This window comes from Drosophila novamexicana, unplaced genomic scaffold (assembly GCF_003285875.2).
Source record: "Drosophila novamexicana strain 15010-1031.04,08,12 unplaced genomic scaffold, DnovRS2.1 tig00000770-arrow-pilon, whole genome shotgun sequence".
Taxonomy (NCBI): Eukaryota; Metazoa; Arthropoda; class Insecta; order Diptera; family Drosophilidae; genus Drosophila; species Drosophila novamexicana.
Genome location: NW_020824821.1, coordinates 686,223 through 704,477, shown reverse-complemented (window position 1 = coordinate 704,477; position 18,255 = coordinate 686,223). Strand labels below are relative to the sequence as shown.

Below are 18,255 nucleotides of genomic sequence, written 5' to 3'. Positions count from 1 at the left end.
AACAACAAACATCGATGGGCTCAGCCTGTGCGCCCAATGGGGAATTTGCTGTTTGCCTGATGCTGATTGCCAAAAAAGTAAAGAAGGGCACGTTGAAAAGAGCTAGAGAACTACTTGTAAATAAACACACACAACGAGCACACACGGAAACACATATATATATACAATACAATACTTTGACAGGACACATTTACAAGCAAGAAGAGCAGCAGAAAAAAAATTGAATTTTCTTATCGCACGTTTTCAAATTAACCCAAAACAGCGCCAAGAGCAGACCCACAGGGCTGCGTGTCAAGCTTATTTAAATGTACCTCCCACCCCATTCAGCTCCTCAAAACCACTTCCATTCACCCATCGGTGTCCCCATTGCGTTTTGCTAGCCATCATTATTAGCAGCACATTTAGAAAGACACCCTCATGTGAGATCTTTTGGCATTTAGTCGAACCCAACAAATAAAAAGGACTGAAACAAGGGTATACGGCGTAGTCGGGTGCCACTGACTGCGAAATACCCTCTTCGGCATGCATCATATAAAAAACTTTACCTAAAATTTGGCTTAAAAGTTATTTTGTACAATTTTTTGTCCCAATTGCCAGCCATATAAATGTCATATTGCATGTTTGAAGCGGCACTTAGTGAAGTTCGTAGCTTCTGAGTTTGATACTAAACTCTTGCTATATTATGGCCGATTATACTTATATCATATCTACTGTCTACTAAATATAGACAGAGAGGAAATTATGCTAAGTAGCATCACAATAGATCTAAAATTAAGAACATTTCGCCTAGAGAAATGCACGCTGTCAGATGGACAAGGTTAGAACGAATCCATTGGTGATCAAGAATCTGCTCAAACCAGCTCCCTTTCAAAATTAAAGTCTTGCTCTTTGAGATATGAAGGATTTGCCATGCCTGAAAATTTTATAGTGATCTGGCTATAAGCCGCCGAGGTAATCGGGAGTGTATTTCCTATACATAGTGCGGGGCGAAAAGCTTGCTTCATGCGCAAATCTTTAAAACTCGACTACCTCCGTAAGTGTAATATCTGACTTCAAATATATTTAACTTTTTATCGTACTTATCGTTCTCTACAACCAAATAACAAATACGTTTTGTATATAGTATATAGGGTGGTACGCCCTGTAATCTGAACTGGATTTGAATTTAAACGTGCGGATAAACTCGATTGGGATGCAGATTAGTCGCATCGGCTGGGGAATCTATTTTCTACCAGAATGTTTCCAGCTGGCTTATATCTTGTTTGGTATAGTTTCCCTGGTCGCTTGGCCCAACAATTGGGGCGATTTCCAAATTAGTTGCACAAAATGCATGGCTTCTTCGGAATATCTGCCGCTTCTTTGCTCTTAAAGTAATATTTCCAACACAATTTCAAGATTAACTATTCACCTCGCATATCTGCAAATAAGTTTTGCATTCGCGGGCACAAATTCTTTGTTTTCGAGCAATTTGATTTGCCAACATTTATCTAGGCCTATGAAAGCCAAAGTAAAAATACCCAAGAAAATATTATACAACATTTAAACCAGTCTGCCTTGCAGTCTGGACTGAAATTGCTGAGGGTAAATTTCGATTAAAATGAATATCTAGTCTGGCCTAGAGAAAATACTAACTTTTTCGGCCTCGGGACATTCTCCTTAAACTGACCTGCCACATTGCCAGGAGGCTTATATCTGGCGACAACGAAGTTCTTTCGATTACCACTGGAATTGATTGTTTGTTATGCGCTTGAACATTTCCTGCTTAATGTTTTATATACATACCTACTCTGGCCAACACCCATAGTTGTGCTTGACTTCCAAATTAATTGAGTAAAATGTCCAGTTATCAATGAGAATCCGGGACTTTCATATTTGTAATCCTTAATTTCATCGTACCACATTTTCACACATGTCAGTGGATTTTTTGTCGTATAACAGAGATTTTCACCATAGTCACCATTTGAGTGATCTAGGCTATCTTTTTCGACAAGCAGCTTTAGTTTTTAGTTCAGAATTCAATATGTCCCACTTACAATAATTGCAATTACTTACTTCAGCATACTTTTTACACTCCTCGCTTAATGTGGTGTCTAGTAGGAGACTGGGACAGCCGTGTTCAGCCCGATATTTATTATGCTGGAGTAGAAAGTCATTTTCAAAATCCGATTTAACTGATTTATACTAAAAAGCATATAGAAAATATAAGTTCCAATAGTCTGTAGCTTGGACATACCAACAATAAAAGCACTGTCATCCACAGCGCCAAAACAATGCCAGTGCTCATGAAGTTTTATACATAGAGAATTTAAAACTTGTATTTAATTTTAATTCTTTATTTTTTTTTTATGAAAAAAAATATGCTTACAACATTTCAAGTGTTACTTTGATGAGTTCTACTAACACAAAAAGTTAACGTAATATTTAATTTAACATAAATGAGAAAGAAGGGGTTCTTAGTTACGCCGAATACCTAATACCCTTGCAGTCCCGACCTTTTTATAATGCTCACAGTGCTTTGCTCGATCTAACAAGCACAGGGAAAATAGTTAGTGCTGAGTTTGGTCTTGATAAACACAAAGGGGTTTTAATCAAAAACCTAGTTTTCGACCGATCGTTCCTATGGCAGATATATGATATAGAAGTCCGATCTTGATAGGATTTTGCATATATATGAGGAGCATAGTAAAACTAATAAATGCCGAGTTTGGTCAAGATATATTGATAATCGTTCCGACCGATCGTTCCTATGCCAACTATCCAATATTGTGGTTTGATCTAGCTGGTTCTGACAAATGTACTGCATGCAACAGAAAGAAGTACTTCTGCAAAGTTTTATAAAGATTGCCTTAAAACTGAGAGACTAGTTCGCATAGTAACAGACAGACGAACATGGCTGTATCGACTCGACTGTTGATACTGATGAAGGATATATATACCTTAAGGGGTCGGAGATGCTTCCTTCTGCCTGTTACATTCCGATAATCGATAACTTACTTCGTTTCCAAGCAATCGATAAAATCGATATCGATATTCTGTGTTTTGGGCAATTTTGGTAAATAATAAGAGCTAGAGTCACCAAACTTAACATATATAGCTTCTAAAATAGAATATATATATGCATTTGATGTTGGAAGAAGAGGGTTCATGGTATTCCCTAGTCGTGAGCTCCCGACTAGAACCTCTTACTTGATTTAATTTAATAACAAATTGCTGCATTTTATATGTTCTCGAATAGCTTTGAAAATGATTTCGAAACTGAGCAGACAGTAAACAAACTACTCTCATACAAACGTTTTCCGTCATTTTACCACTGTTTCGAGTGGGATTTCCCAAATCGCTGAAACACGTATTCATTATATTCTTTTATAGAGCTTTGAAAATAAGTTTGATGCAAATCGGACACAGCTTAAAATTCTCAAAAAATTACTTTAAAATGCACTTTCCACCGAAGGAGCTTAGATTTTGCAAAAAATGTGAAACACCATGCAAATGAATTTGAAGGCAAAAGGCCACCCACCAAATCTTTGACTCCCAAAGAAGGAATGGATTTTTCGAAAAGTGTGAAAGACCTCTCTAATGAATTTTAGCAATGATCTTTGAAAATAAGTTTGAGGCCGATCCGATGGTTAAAAAAAAAGTTTCATACCAACGTTTTTCGCTAATTAACCTGACATTAACTGAAACACGTATTCATTAAGTTCTTATGTAGACCTTTAAAAATAAGTTTGAAGCAAGTCGGACACCACTTAAAACTTCGCCCAAAAAATCTTTGAATCGCATTTCTACCGAAGGAGCTTAGATTTTGCGAAAAATGTGAAACACGTCTCAAATGATTTTTCATATAGAGCTATGCAAATGAAATTGAGCGCGAAACGTCACCCACCAAATCTTTGACTAGTAGGACTTTATTTTGGAAAGGTGTGAAACACCCCTCAAATTAGCTAAGAACTTTGAAATTGAGTTTAAGGCCGATCGGATGGTAAACAAAAAAGTTTCATGCAAGCGTTTTTCGCGAATTTTCCATACTTGTGGGTGGAATTTCCCGAAACCCCGTCTTAACGTGCACCTTTATCACATAAGGAAACTACAGTGAAAATTTCAGCTTCCTAGCTCTTACGGTTTGGGCTGTGCGTTGATCACCTATCAGTCAGTCAGGACAAACAGATTTATGTATTGAGATTGTTGCTGTATCTATGAGCTGTGTGTTGCTAAAAAGGCATTAAGTCGGTTGAGATTTAAGAAACATTTAGTTAATAAAAAAATTAAAAATTTTATAGATTTTGTAGACCTTGACCAATCCTAAAAAATCTATATTGATTTTATGATCTTTAAACTTAACTAAACTTAGCTCAACTTAAATTTTGTTGCAGTCTAATATGCAGTTTATTTTACATTAAAAAATCCTTGCCGCAAAATGAAGAGGACCTTATTCTGGAAATTTATTTAAAAACTTATTTTAGTTAAAATTTTTTTTTTTGTTCGTCTGAAGGGTAAGTACTGCCCAATGTGCTATGCTATGCCGATGCAGGGTGGATGCAGGGTATGTTCTTTATATCGCTTTTGTTATATTTTATAACATATAGCAGTTTTTCATATTTCTTTTGTAATATAACAAGAGGGCTATTACCAGGTGTGCTCTCTTTTGAGACGACCAGGCCAATTATTCTTGACTTATACCTTAAAATAAAAGTTTAAATGCAAGAGCTGGCAATATTATAGATACCGGCAAAACATATTTGTAAGAGATGGGCTTATACAGAGAGCTGGAACTGCTGGACTTTCTGCAATTGATGTTGATTTATCTTATCGTTACTTTTTTAACACAATTCCTTGATCACACATACTTGATTTCCTTAGGGACATTTTCCTTAAACCTGCCATCAATATTGCCTCGAGGATACATTTTTACGACTACGAAGAAGACCCCAGATTCACTAAAATTGAGCGCTTACTATGCGTTTCGTATTTGAGTTCAGCTGTTATACATACTGTAAGCACTTTCCAAGACCAAACTCTTTAGAACTTTTCCAAATAATCAGAGTAAAATTTTCGGCCTTTTTAATATATTTAGCTTGTTTATAGTCATAGAAGTTTTCTTGGTAGTGCCAATCATCTACACATGTCAATGGATCGCGTGAACTGCATATGAGTTCAGAGGTCATATTATCGTAAGACGTTTCTGTAATAACGTTTTGGCAAAGAATCTAAAAATATATGATTTATCTAATTATCAGAAAAACAGGATTAATTACTTTAGCATGCGCATCAGCTGATGCGCACAGCTGTTCATTTAGATGGAGCTTGGGACAGCCGTGAAGTTTCCGGAACGAATTTATTGAAGCCAAAAAAACATCTTTCAGTTCATGTGAGGAACGAATACACTATAAAATATAACAGACCCATAGAACGGCATTCAGAGTCTAAAAATTTCAAATCGAACATTACCATACCGATGCATACAGCAATACCGACCAAACCGCCAGCATCTTTCGAAACTTCATCTTGCGACTAAGACAATTTAAAAGGATTTCCTCGTATTTTTAAAAATATTTTTTGACAACAAAAGCTGATTAAAAAGTATATTACCCATAGATCCAATAGTTCAAGTGATTACTTTGATGTCGTCTTTTAGCACATTTTCTCTGGAAAGTTCAAATATCTAAATTAACCACGGTCGGCTATTTTAATTTTAATTTTGAACAGATGAAAGAATCATCTTCGATCCCATAAAGTATATTCTTCACTAACCGAGGAGCTAAGATGATCCAGCCTGTAGTCAGGTTCATGTTATATATAAAAAATTCTCAAGCTTAAAAGAAGCTCACTTTTGCAGTTACATCCTTGCGCTTTGGGGTATCCCGGCTTTTCTATATCATATTTATGGCCTGAAAATTTCATAAAGATCAGACTATAAGCAACCAAGTTAATCAAGAGTGCATTTCCTAGGCTAACGTTATGTTCGAAGAGGTCTAAGCTAACTGCCGACGGCACATGAATTAACAATCCGTCAATTTTCATCAGTCTTATATCTAGTGACTTTTTATTCTTTTGGTGTATTAGTTTATTTAATTCGTACAGGTGCCTTCACTGCATAACTTTCCTATAAAGTCTTTTTTTGGTTGATGCACACATTTTTCCCATATACTTTTGAATCCGTGCGATCTAAGGAATCTTATGTTACCAGTTCCTAAATTTTGTTTGACAGCTTTAAACGAATGTCCAACAAAGTGGGAAATTAATCAACATACTTTGGCATATATGTTATATTCAACGCATAGATCGCGGTCCACCTTGAGGTTGGGGTAGCAATGCCTTTGTTTTAACATATGATATATTAGGATTTCAATTTCCAAATCAGCTTTGGTTGGAAAACACTGTAAAAAAAATCAGAACTTAAATCAGAACCAGAAATTAAATTCAACTTACCAATAACAACACAGTCGCTGTCCACAGCCAAAAGCGTCTTTCACTTTTCATTGTGGTGTAAAGTTGTTAATACAAATTTAGAAATTAGAAAATAAATCATATAATCATCAGTTTTAAGTAAATTCAAGTGTTACTTTGGTGTCTGTTCTCTGGACAATTTACTAAATTCAGAAATTGCAGTGGCTATTTTGAGGTTATCATTAAATGTGTAAGGGATATCGGCAACAACAAATATATTCTTGCTTAAAGTCCTGCTAAAAAACCTTCTGTTTATTTTATAAGCTATGAAAACAATTTTTTTAGTAAATATTTTTGGCTTGGCAGCTTAATGTGTAATATAAATCAATCCCAGCACCAAATTATGGCAATACTCTATAATGTAAGTTATCATCGGGTATATCACGCAGCCCAACCCAACTACCCATGGGGAAGGCAAACAACATTGTTGTTCGTCTACCGTTGACGCTTTACGCTTTATGCATTTTGGCGTTAAGGTCCTTAAATGCTCATCGCGATGCCAGTCGCCGTGTGACGTTTGACTGGCTGACGGATTATCCAAAACGCTAACCACTGGGGCGTGGCAAAGGGGGCTGCAGCTGACAGCCGGTTGTTAGCTGTGGCTCTTCAATTATTTGAAAGTTAGACGCAGTCAGAACAGAGGATAATGCGCTGCGTTCCCATAGTCAACGGCAGCAGGATAACTCTATTAGTGTCATACTTACACGCACACACACATACATACGCATACGCACATGCTGCCAGATATTAAATTTTTTGCTTAGCCAGTGTTGGGGAGTTGCGCCAATAAAAGATGGCGAACAGCAAAGCTCGCTCTAGTGTCCTGTATCTAGTGTGCTGGGATTGACAGCTTCAATGTGCAGAGACTGTCTGTGTGCGTGTGCGTGCGGTGGAGTGTGTGCACGAGGGTGTCGAACGATGGATGAGTTGTTGCCGCAACGCATGTGGCTGATGCTTTGGGCCATCATTGTTGACAACAATATCAGCGACAGCAATTGCAACAACAACAACAACAACAACAACAACAGAAGTTGGCTAAAACGCGATTGTCAGTTGCCTGCATTGGCAACTGCTGCAAGTTACTTTGTCCTCCACGGGGCTGGGTTGTAAAATGTCAATTTGTGTCCGTGACGAGGATTTATCGTGTGCAGCGCCTCGAATTTGATAGGCCTGCTTAAATCTCGCATTCACCCCATTTATATTTAGCTCTATATAGAAATCCGGCCGACTGACTGACTCGACTGGCAGACTGATTGGCTGACATTTATACTATATTCATCTTATGTGCATTATGTGCAAAGATTTAGCTTTTTGCTAAATGCATCACTCTTGCCGATGATGGCCAATGTGAACTATCTTCCAAAATAAAGCAGAAATTTTTGTCATAATCGTTAGGAGTTGCATCTACACTAGAAGCAAATGACTATTTTCGTATAGACCAGTTTTTCTGCTAATTTTATTTGTAATGTTATAACAAATCCACATTTTTTAAGAAGCATAGCAGAAAAGTATTATTCGAATTTGAACTGTTGCAACACCAATGCTGGAAATAACCATGAATATAGGGATATATATTTAGAAGTTTTCAGTATGTGTTCAGGACTGCAAATAAATCTAATTAAAATTATAATGCACTTAATTGCCTGAAAAAAAGAGTTCACCTGTTTGACCTTGGCACATTCTCCTTGAACATTCCCTCTACATTGCCGGCGGGCTTGTATCTAGCGACAACGTAATTTTTTCCAGTTGCGCTGCAATTTTATTTTTGGTAGAAATTTGTTATGTTAATTTTGTGTGCTCGTTTGCAATGTGAAAATATGTGTGAAAAATCAAGATTACAATCAATTTTCCTGTACTGCAAACGAGCATTCCACAGTCGGTTTTACCCGTCTGCATTTTTTGTTTCTTCCTACCTCTTGGCTTGGCCAACGCCCAACTCTTTGCTAGCCTTCCAAATAACTTGTGTGAAATGCCCGGTTGCGGGCGAATACTTGGGTTTGTCAAAGTCGTAATCTTTGATCTCGTCGTACCACATTTTGACACACGTTGTTGGGTCGCTTGTTGTGTAGCATAGATTTTCACCATATGCTCCAGTTGAATGAATCATGGAATCTTTTCCGGCAATTTCCTAAATGGTATTCAACAATATTATATAAAATGACCATCAAAATGGTAAATTACTCAACATACTTCGGCATATGTCTTGCACTCTGCGGAAAGCCCGGAATCCAGAGTGAGACTTGGACAACCATGCTTTTCCCTGTACTCATTATGAAGTTTGAGGATATCATTTTCGAAATCAGCTTTTGTTGGAGTACACTTCAAAAAAGAAACTCGTACATACCTATGAAAACTCGAAAATTAGTTAAGCTTACCAATAACAACAGAGCCGCTATGCACAGCCCGAGAATATTTCCAGTCCTCATTATGGTAAATAACTTCAGACGTTAAATTGGGATGAAATTCGATATTGTTTCACGTTAAAAATTTTAAATTAAAGTGTGACAAAAATATGTTTAGAATCATGTGTTTCAAAGATTTCTGTAACAAGGGACAAGCTACTTAGTTCAGAAATTTTAAAGAGAAGCAGGTGTTTCCTGAACTTTTTGAAATATGTATATACTATTCGAGAACTAAATGACAAGTTTTGTTATCCTAGCTCTAATAAAATTGGAGTTATGATTAAAAAATTACATCACAAAATCGATTAATACCGATATGACGAAAATAGAATTACGTCCGACAAAAAAACTTGTTATAATTATGATAATAAATAATATAAATTCCAACTCTGTAGCTTCCGAAATCGACGGGGCTGACAGACGAACGAGCATATATATTCTTGGTCGCAATAAATCGATAAATAAGTTATCCATAAAAGAAATCTTAGATAATTTTATCAGGGTATTTCCAAATAGAGCACTCTTTTGTATACCCTGAACCCATTAAAAATGGGTATAAGGCTATATTGTATTTGTGCAAAACCCAAATGAATGTAACAGGCAGCAGGAAGCATCTCCGACCCCATAAAGTATATATATTCTTGATCAGCATCAATAGCCGAGTCGATCTAGCCATGTCCGTCAGTCTGTCCGTCCGTCCGTCTGTATGTATGAACGCAAGGATCTCAGAACCTATAAGAGCTAGAGACTTGAAATTTTACATGTTGATGCTCCTAGTTCCCGCTCAGTTCGAGTTTGTTTCCGATAATCGATAACTTACTCCGTTTCCAAGCAATCGATAAAAATCGATATCGATATCCTGTTTTTTGGGCAATTTTGGTAAATAATAAGAGCTAGAGTCACCAAAACTTGACATATAGCTTCTAAAAATGAATATATATATATGCATTTGATGTTGGAAGAAGAGGGTTCAGGGTATCCCCTAGTCGGGAGCTCCCGACTAGAACCTCTACCTTGTTTTTTATGGTTAATTTATATTTATTTAATTTTTAAAAAGCACCATTGATTTTTAAAATGTTTGCATCGGCAATGCTGGAAACAGTCATGAATATAGGGTAAAATACTTAGATGTGTGTATACTGTGACCAAAACTGCAAGCATATTCGATGAAGATTAGCATTGACATCCGCGGCATTGGGTGTGCATAAAGAAGACTCACCTCAGCACCCTTGATACAATTTCCTTGAACATTCCCTCTGTATTGCCGGCAGGCTTGTTTCTAGCGACAACAAAATGTCTCCCACGTGAGCCGCAATTGATTGTTAGCTATACATTTGGTAAATTTTGTGTTTTTATGCTCGTTCGCAATGTGAAGGAGAGAATCTTCGGCGCCGAGATCTACTACATGACATATCGGAAAACGTTCTTGGACTGCGAACTAGTAACTTGTTTATTATAACCTCGTAGCTTGGCCAACGCCTAAGGATTCGGTTGCCTTCCAAATTAGTTGCGTGAAGTGCCTGGTTGCGGGCGAATACTCGTCATTGTCAAAGTCGTAATCCTTTACTTCGTCGTACCACACAATTCCGCTTAGTCTGTTGTGTAGCATAGATTTTCCCCATATGTTCCATTTGCCGCTGAATGCTTAAATGCCTCTTCTTTGGCAAGCTTCTATATGGCAGTCAGCAATATTACACGAAGTGCCCAACATAACGGATACTTGCTTAACATACTTCTGCATATTTCTTACATTCTGTGAAAAAATCGTCATCCAGATAGAATATGGAAAAACCATGCTTTATTCTGAATATATTATGGGAGATCTGGACATCACTTTCGAAATCAGATTTAGTTGGAATACACTGAAAACAAGACTCTTATATTACTGCGGGGACTAGAAACCTAGTTTAAATAACCAATAACAACACCGCCGCTATACACAGCCCTAAAACATTTTCAGAATTCATTATTGTCTTTGTTTAACATTAAAATTTAGATATTAAAAAAGTACAAAAATAAGTTTTTAGCAACTTCAAGTGTTACTTTGTTCCTTACAAATTGCATTGAGTAAATGCACTGAGGAAGACATCTCCAACTTCCCAAAGTTTAAGGCCGATTGGGTCTCTGTCACTTTCCGCGCAAGCCAATTTCTTAGTTTGAAAAGCGTCTGCTCAGTTTAATTGAAACTATGCTTGAAAAACTTAAATTTTTTTTTATAAAAACGAGGTGGAACATTCCAAACCACACAAATGCACACACACATCACACGTCTTTAATGCTGCGTCTCTTTTTCTTTTCACAGCCTTATACTATATTTAACTAATTCTTAACTTAAGTTAGTGCTAAGACTCCCATCTTAATGAAACTTTGAGGGTTTGAGTATTGAATTCAAAAGTGAATGTATGCCAACTTGTCTGCCTCTCTTTTTCCCTCTCTCTCTATTTAAAATTGATGAAAAATTGTTGGAATATTAAACATACAAAATATTTTGAAGCCGTGTTTACTATACGAGAACTCAAATGCTTACTTTGCGGTATCCAGCTCTTTAAAACTGTAAGGTCTGCTCCAAAATATGATTTCGATTATTTCCATCGATATCATGAAAGTTGTCGATAATGCGAAATGAACTCAAGCTGTGCATTTCTTCAACATTTTGAACCTCCAGCTTATTTAATTTCCGACGGATAGACCGACTCGGCTGTTGGGGTTATCTTTACATCATTTTTAGAAAACATATAAAAAGTTATTGTTATTATTTTAAAGAAGTTTACTTTATTTAAATTTTCTTTATTAAGACAAATTACTGTTGAGTTGGGGGAATCAAGCTATTTATATACATAACTCTGCAGCTTTTCGACTAAAATAAATTTCTATTTTTTTCGATACCCATTAACATGCACAACTTTTATATAATGCGCCAATTCAATATGAGTTGCCTGTGGAAAAGCTAGACAGAGATTTGATCTAAAAACTAAACTAATTTCAATCGAATTGACGCAGCCCGAGTACAGAGATGCTGGCTAAATTTTTCGCGTACACTTCGTTTTTCCACAGCGTTTTCCACATGTGTCCCAGGCTGAGGCCTTGCCCAAAATGCCCGTCTGCCAAAACTTTGGACCGTGCACAAAGCCGCAGTCTGCGCAACAGCTAAGCTAACCAGCAGTTGCCACATACATGCGCTGTGCCCAAGAGGCAGCCGTGACCGACATTCGATAAATTGACCAATGCAACTTGTTATTTCTGTGTGCAACAGCACGTTTCATTTGCTGCCCAGTGTTGGGTAGGCTGTGGTGGAGTCGGCCAGGGTTGGGTAGGGGTACCTTTGAAAGTTTTCCGATTTTGCTAGTTTTTCTGCGATTCGACAGGCAACGTCTGTTTCACCTGTTTGCCTGTGTTGTAGTTGTTGCTGTTTTTTGTTTGCGTATTATTGCTCCTGGGTGGGAAATTGTGTTTATTCCTGTGCGTGTGTGTGTTTATATTGGTATGAGCAGGTGAGCGTAAATTTAGCGCTGACAATTGTGATTTCGGCGTGGTTATGGAAGTGTGTTGGGCATCAGATGTTTTAATTAGATTTTTATTTCATTCTCATTTGCAACTGTTATTCAGCTCATTCAGCATCCTTCTATCACGCGCATCAGCGAGTTAATGAACTTGTTGTTCATAAAACAATAATAAAACCTTTTTTTCCTAAAAATAAAATTGTAATCCCAGTGCTTTAATGTGCAAAAGAAATTAAAGAAATGAAAGTATGTGTCATGTAAATATGCATATACATTATAAAATACATATTTTCGTAATACCAAGTAAATATTATAATAAAAATTTGAGCTGGCATTAAACAAAATGATAAGCAAAAATAATTTTAATTCAATTTTTTTTACAAGGGTCGACCCAAACACCTCATAAAAATATTTATGTAATAAAGCAAATAATTCTTAAATAAACCGTAAGTCAATTAAATATTATGATTGAATAACATACAACCATATGTACAATTCAGGTACTGAATTCGGAAGCAAATAATAACAAGCAAATTGTTTTCATATTTCTGCCCAACTGATGGAAGTTTTTTAAAGTTTTTATATATTTAATGTTAAATAAACGTTTTTCAAACTTCATATTTTCTAAATAAATCAATCTAAAACAAACTATAATCAAAAAATTGTATTTGTTCGTCCGTGCAGGGTATCTCGTAGTCTGAGCAACTAGTTTGAATGCTCAGTAGCTTATTTTATTAATTAGCATTAAGCCTTAGCAGCATTTATTGCACTTCTCAAGTTCTTTTAGCTGTCTTTTTAAATTCGCATTAGACGTGTTTGTTTTCCACATTAGCCTCCATTATAAAGATGAATTGTTGCCAGTGCAACTGGGTCGGTAGCTGGAACTGGGACTGAAGCTGGAACTTTAAAAGGAAATGCAACTGGGTCTGGGTCTAAGCGTAACACACAGTGTCTACCTTACGTGGCTAGCGCATGCAATGCATTGCCCATGTTCTCCTGTTGCCCTCTGACGTCTGTCCCTTGTCTCCTCCTGTCTCGTGTGTGCATGTGTGTTTATGCTGGTTAGTTACGTCCGGGTTAAGTGCTCCTTAAGCGGTCCGTAAATGTCATTTATTGTCCATAGCACACACATCCTCATGATTGTTGGTGGCTGACGCAGCTGCTTCAACGGCCTGAGTGCTCTTCAATACATTGCACATAATCTAATCAAAACTAATGAGACGAGCAGCTTTAAACGGAGTGCAACAAGCGCTGAAAAAGGCTTGGAAAAATATAGTTTTACGGATCAATATGATCCGTCTTAAATGGAAAGAAATATGTGTGGATGAATTTAAGCGGAAATAATGTAGCAGAGTATTATTTAAATTTTTATTTCCAGCGATGAGTTTGCAGCGGAAGTCTAGAGGACCTATAATCAATTGAAGATTCCAGTATAAACCTTTCAGTGACAGACTTTAACCATTAAAAATAAACAGTCTGATTTACAGCGTCAGCAGACTTCCAGCGTTAGATTTCCAGTGGAAGGTTCCAGCGTAAACATAAAGCATATGTTTCCAGCGGAGGATTTCAGTGGAAATTGAAATTGAACACTTTACTGTTTAATTCTTCGATTAGGTTAACATGTTCAAGACCAAATTGTCAAAGAGCGGAAACATATCAACATATTTTCCAGCATATTCATTTTATTTTTTGTTTTTTTGATTTGAGGAACACAGTTGCGAGAACTGTCTATCGGGTTGGTCATCGCAAAGTAATGCGGCAGATGACCAGATACGTTGAGGCTAGGACAGCGCGAGGCTGTCAGTTGTTTGTGCTGGTACTGATTAATTGTAATGATTAAATGATTTGGTTTAGATATTTATTTTTGCCTCATTTTTAAAGTTAGCTCTCTTAAATATAGCTGTTCTTTTGTTTTTAATATGTCTTTAGTTGACTCAGCACGTGTTAAGATTTTGTATTTTCTTCTTAATCTACTAAATTTGTGACATTGAGCTTCTTAAGATAATTTTCCGCTGAGCCCATATTAACGTTGGTATATTTGCATGTTTTTTTAATCGAGTGAGCGCTGCTTGTTGATGTGTCACTCATTGAGCTGTCACTAATTTCTGTAGAAGAGATGTAATTTGTTGTTGTTATTTCTCTATTTGTATTCTCTTTGGAATTTGTTTTGGAAGGTTTTGCTTCATTGTTGCACTGTACCGATTTATTTCCATTATTAATAATTTTTGCTGATATGGCTGATTTCTTGAGCTCAGGGGCTAGTCCTTCCAGGCCAAAGATGTCAAAATTATTCGCATATCTTTTTGTGGCTTACGCCAGTGGGGTGGCGCCCGCCATGTTAACTCCTCTTCTTTTAGCACTTTTTAGTCTAGGACTTACCACAGTTGCAGAAATTGAGGCTGGGCAGTTTTGTTTATTTGCTTGGGATAATTTATATATATTTTTAAAGCATACTAGCTGGCTAGACTTCCGTTCAGTCCGGTTGACAAGGGCTGTCTGTGTATTCATTTTAAATCAGAAAATTTTCTGTATACACATACTATTTGTGTGCTTTTCGTATTTTACACCAATTCCAGCATTTAACTTATTTAAACGAGCCAATGTCAGCAAAGTTGATCGAGGTGCAGCCAGTCTGCAAGGCCCCAGGTTTGCCAATCTGTGAGTTGGAGGAGACTAGTTGCAACGTAGAAGTTGTGGACAATTTGAGCATAGGGCAACCCGAACCTGGCAGGACTCTACTTTGTGACTGTGTATATAAGGTCAGTGAGGAGGAGGAGCCAAGTTTAGAACAGTCAACGACTGTCGATGAGGAGCTTCAGTTGGAGGACATCAAAGACGAGCTGGAAAATAATAGGGCGCTCGTTGATCTCATCGGCCAGAGGCTGTCGTTAAGCATACCCGATTGCCCCGAGCTGGATGCCTGCATGGACATTCAAGTGGAGCTGAACAAGGACGGCATGCACCCAGAAATTCTCAAGCTGCATCGCGACAACAGTCAGTTACGCCAACAGCTGAGCCAGCTGCAGCACAGCTGTAAGGCCGTCGATTTGTCGCTGAAGTATATGCACAATAGTCTCTGCCGAGACTTGGAGGCGGGCGCAGCAATGCAGCGCCGCCTAAACGAGCTGGACTCCTTCAAGCGCATAGCAGAGCGCGAACATGCGCTCTGCCGGCAGCGCTATCGTCATCTGGATCAGGACAAATTCGATTGGAACGATTGTTTCGCCTACATCAGCAAGCATTATATGGAGTTGCAGCCTTTGCTCAAGAAGTACGTGCGTCGAACTGAATATAAACAGCTCAGACACGATGCCAGCGAGTTGCTCAACCAAGCCAAATTGGAGGCCAAGGAATTGCACGACTATTTGGCCGAGAACATGAGCTTGCTGAGCCAGCGGGTGGACCATTCGCCGGGCTGTGGGCGCCTTGGCTCCGAATTCGCCACGGATCGTCGGATGGCCATGGAGATAGCCGCTTTTTTGCAACGCAACGAGCACCTCTTTAACAGAGCGACGCATTAAAATCCAAACTCTGTCCAAGATTGTTCAATTTGTCAGAGGCAATAAAGTTGGATGTGGCCAACGCCATAAGGCGACAACAGAGACGACCCCCGACTCTGCGCTCGACGGCAGTTCATTTGCATTTGATATCGGGGCAGGGAAACGCCTTGATTATGTTGTTGCTGGGTGTTCTTGACCATTTGGGGCGGTCGCATCAACGTGACGCCAGCTGCTCCAAATGGCGCCATTTTTTGCTGTTGTTTTGTGTGTGTTGTTCGGCTGTTGGAGCAAAATGTATTTAGCATAAAAATTTACGATAATGCTGGCAGCAACATTGGCAACAAGCTCAGCTGCTGCTTGCCCCAATAGACAAAAACAAGCATTTGGCGTCAAAAAGTACAACAATCGCATAGACAGAATGTGGGAAGCAGACAGCAAAAATCCGACCAGGCCTACATGTGGGCAGAGATGTGGGCGGCTGCTCCTACTGCTGCGGTTTGGTTGGGCAAATGTCATTGCTCTGTTAACGCAAAAAGTTAAATTAATATTTTTCACACTGTTGCAAAACCTCCCCCCCCCCCCCCCCCCCCCCCCAATTTAAATTGACGAATTTTGCGGTTTTAACCGCCGCGTCAAAGTCAACTGCTGTACACAGTTTTTTCCCCTCTGCCAGTTTTTCCCACCCTATTTTCATATCTGACATTACGTATTTCATGCTGCTTGTTGCTGGATTTTTAAAGCAGATTAGCAAAGTTTTCTGCAGTCATTTATTTAAACTTTCCTTTGACGGCACCGCAAAAGCCACTAACAGGTCGGTGTTGGGTGTGGATTTTGTAACTAAAATTTGATATCAAGATAATCGTATTGCCATGTCGCATAGGTCGTTGACTGCACGAGCAACGTTTGAACTTTTTATGGATGAACTTCAAATACTTTGAAAGGAAAAAAATATATACTGATTCTAGCCGGATATCTTATGCTTTAAAAGCAAAGCACACATAACTTGCTGCAAAAACTATAAATATACTAAGAAAAAAATAAATCACTGAAGAAGCTTTTTAATTGATAAAACTTGAAAATTTTTTGCCATTAAAAGTCAAGGCTAAGCTGTAGAAACTTTTCACATGCCAAAGAAAACGCAAAACTAAAGCTTAGTTTAGAAAACTATGCGCTTGCTGTGAGGTAACTTTTTTTCCCTTGAAAAAGTCGACATATCAAGTTTTATAGCTGAAGAATTAAAGTACATAGGCGTGTCTATTTGACTTCACTTCATAAGTAAACAAGCCAGCAAATTGTCTTTTATAATTTGAAAGTATTTTTGAAGATGAGTTAGAAGGGCTTAAGCTAGACAGCCCTGAAGCCTTCTGGTAGTTTTAAGAAGCTATGCTTGCCTAGTTACCTGTATTCCAAACGCACGTTTGAACTTCTAGTGTGTCGCTGGCTTATCAGTATTTATTTTATTTTAATTATTGCTAATATAGAATATAGCTATAAATAAGCAAAAGTGGACAGCACTGAGACTTGGTACCAGTGCGGGTTTCTTTTAAATATCTTATTTAGTTCAAAGAGGTATTTGTTTTATTATCTTTTGAAAAAGGGCAAACAGTTACTTTAAAATTAGAAAATGGGTCTGATGAGAGGGGCTTAAGTAATATCTTACTAGCATTATTATAGGCTAAGTTAAATACTTTTATTACATTATCCCCGAAAATTACAGCATTTTATTGCTGGATGCCTAAAAAGTGGCAAATGGATTGCTTAACAGATTATTTTATTTCCTTATGCATTATTATTTACAAAATATTATTTCTTATATTTATTATTACATATGTCTAGACACTCCTTAATTCTCTCTATAACATTCCTGGCAGTTTTTGCTGCCTTTTACAGAAAAGAAGGTATGTATTATAAGTGCAGTGTAGTCGAATAAATGTGTATTTGTGCCTTTCAATTTAGTTTACTTGTGCATATGCGCATGAATGTGTTGTGTGTGGTAAGTGTACTGCGTGTATTGTGTGGGCGGGGTGCAGTGCGGATTACCTATCTAGTGCAGCATAACATAGCACAACTTGTGTACGGGAACAGTCCGCCGTAAGTGTTGCCTGGCTGAGGGAGATGTGATAAAAATAAATATACAAATAAATGCAAGAGAGAGAGTATGCATTCTGGTATTTTATTTTGTTAATACTCACACACACGCATTCACACACACATACACACACAAACACACACACTCGCTTGAGCCTAGACCTAGTTCGGGCCCACGCTCGTCTTCCATGCATGCCTGCTTATCCTGTGCGTGTGTGTGTGGCCTAGGGGGCATCTTTGTCATTCAATTCAGAGCCGGTGGCTGCAGTCGGCCAACGCGACATGTGTGAGCTACGCCCCCCACCTGCCACCTTCCCATTT

The 18,255-nt window shown here is 37.9% G+C and overlaps 3 protein-coding genes and 1 long non-coding RNA gene across 6 annotated transcripts; 1 reads left to right on the top strand and 3 right to left on the bottom strand.

Moving 5' to 3' along the window:
* Window positions 1–1,063: 1,063 nt before the first annotated feature.
* On the bottom strand, window positions 1,064–10,823 carry LOC115763882. The gene is made up of 10 exons (XM_030706658.1): window positions 10,066–10,823; window positions 8,635–8,788; window positions 8,358–8,572; window positions 8,106–8,195; window positions 7,958–8,046; window positions 2,234–2,311; window positions 2,034–2,171; window positions 1,783–1,978; window positions 1,633–1,722; window positions 1,064–1,575 (listed from the first exon to the last, which is right to left on the bottom strand). The coding sequence occupies exons 1-10, from the start codon at window positions 10,095–10,097 to the stop codon at window positions 1,494–1,496; spliced, it is 1,164 nt and encodes a 387-aa protein (XP_030562518.1). The 5' UTR covers window positions 10,098–10,823; the 3' UTR covers window positions 1,064–1,493.
* Window positions 4,401–5,572, bottom strand: LOC115763766 (Golgi-associated plant pathogenesis-related protein 1-like). Of its 2 annotated transcripts, none has more exons than XM_030706485.1 (5): window positions 5,451–5,572; window positions 5,253–5,381; window positions 4,990–5,204; window positions 4,845–4,934; window positions 4,401–4,781 (listed from the first exon to the last, which is right to left on the bottom strand). In XM_030706485.1, exons 1-5 carry the CDS (start codon window positions 5,499–5,501, stop codon window positions 4,679–4,681), a joined length of 588 nt encoding a protein of 195 aa, XP_030562345.1. In that variant the 5' UTR covers window positions 5,502–5,572; the 3' UTR covers window positions 4,401–4,678. The 2 variants fall into 2 exon arrangements, with proteins under 2 accessions (XP_030562345.1, XP_030562346.1); XM_030706486.1 differs by having other exon boundaries at window positions 4,405–4,781; window positions 5,446–5,526.
* LOC115763767 lies at window positions 5,602–6,642 on the bottom strand. 2 transcript variants are annotated; one of them, XR_004017946.1, is made up of 4 exons: window positions 6,427–6,642; window positions 6,249–6,374; window positions 5,826–6,187; window positions 5,602–5,770 (listed from the first exon to the last, which is right to left on the bottom strand). It is a non-coding gene; the product is annotated as an uncharacterized LOC115763767 (long non-coding RNA). The 2 variants fall into 2 exon arrangements; XR_004017945.1 differs by having other exon boundaries at window positions 5,604–5,770; window positions 5,826–6,374.
* A 4,018-nt stretch (window positions 10,824–14,841) lies between the features above and the next one.
* LOC115763840 lies at window positions 14,842–15,948 on the top strand. The gene has a single exon (XM_030706600.1). It carries the CDS (start codon window positions 14,947–14,949, stop codon window positions 15,865–15,867), a length of 921 nt encoding a protein of 306 aa, XP_030562460.1. The 5' UTR covers window positions 14,842–14,946; the 3' UTR covers window positions 15,868–15,948.
* Window positions 15,949–18,255: the final 2,307 nt, after the last annotated feature.

Excerpts from the sequence above, each read along its gene's own strand:
- LOC115763766 (XM_030706485.1), bottom strand. The coding sequence starts at position 5,501 with ATGAAGTTTCGAAAGATGCTGGCGGTTTGGTCGGTATTGCTGTATGCA. Across the intron at positions 5,205-5,252 it reads CAGCTGATGCGCATGCTAAA|ATTCTTTGCCAAAACGTTAT; the intron begins GTAATTAATCCT and ends ATATATTTTTAG. Across the intron at positions 4,782-4,844 it reads AATGTCCCTAAGGAAATCAA|AAAGTCCAGCAGTTCCAGCT; the intron begins GTATGTGTGATC and ends CATCAATTGCAG.
- LOC115763882 (XM_030706658.1), bottom strand. The coding sequence starts at position 10,097 with ATGTTCAAGGAAATTGTATCAAGGGTGCTGAG. Across the intron at positions 8,047-8,105 it reads AATGTGCCAAGGTCAAACAG|TCCTGAACACATACTGAAAA; the intron begins GTGAACTCTTTT and ends ATTTATTTGCAG. Across the intron at positions 1,979-2,033 it reads AGTAAGTAATTGCAATTATT|ATAGCCTAGATCACTCAAAT; the intron begins GTAAGTGGGACA and ends TTGTCGAAAAAG.
- LOC115763840 (XM_030706600.1), top strand. The coding sequence starts at position 14,947 with ATGTCAGCAAAGTTGATCGAGGTGCAGCCAGTCTGCAAGGCCCCAGGT.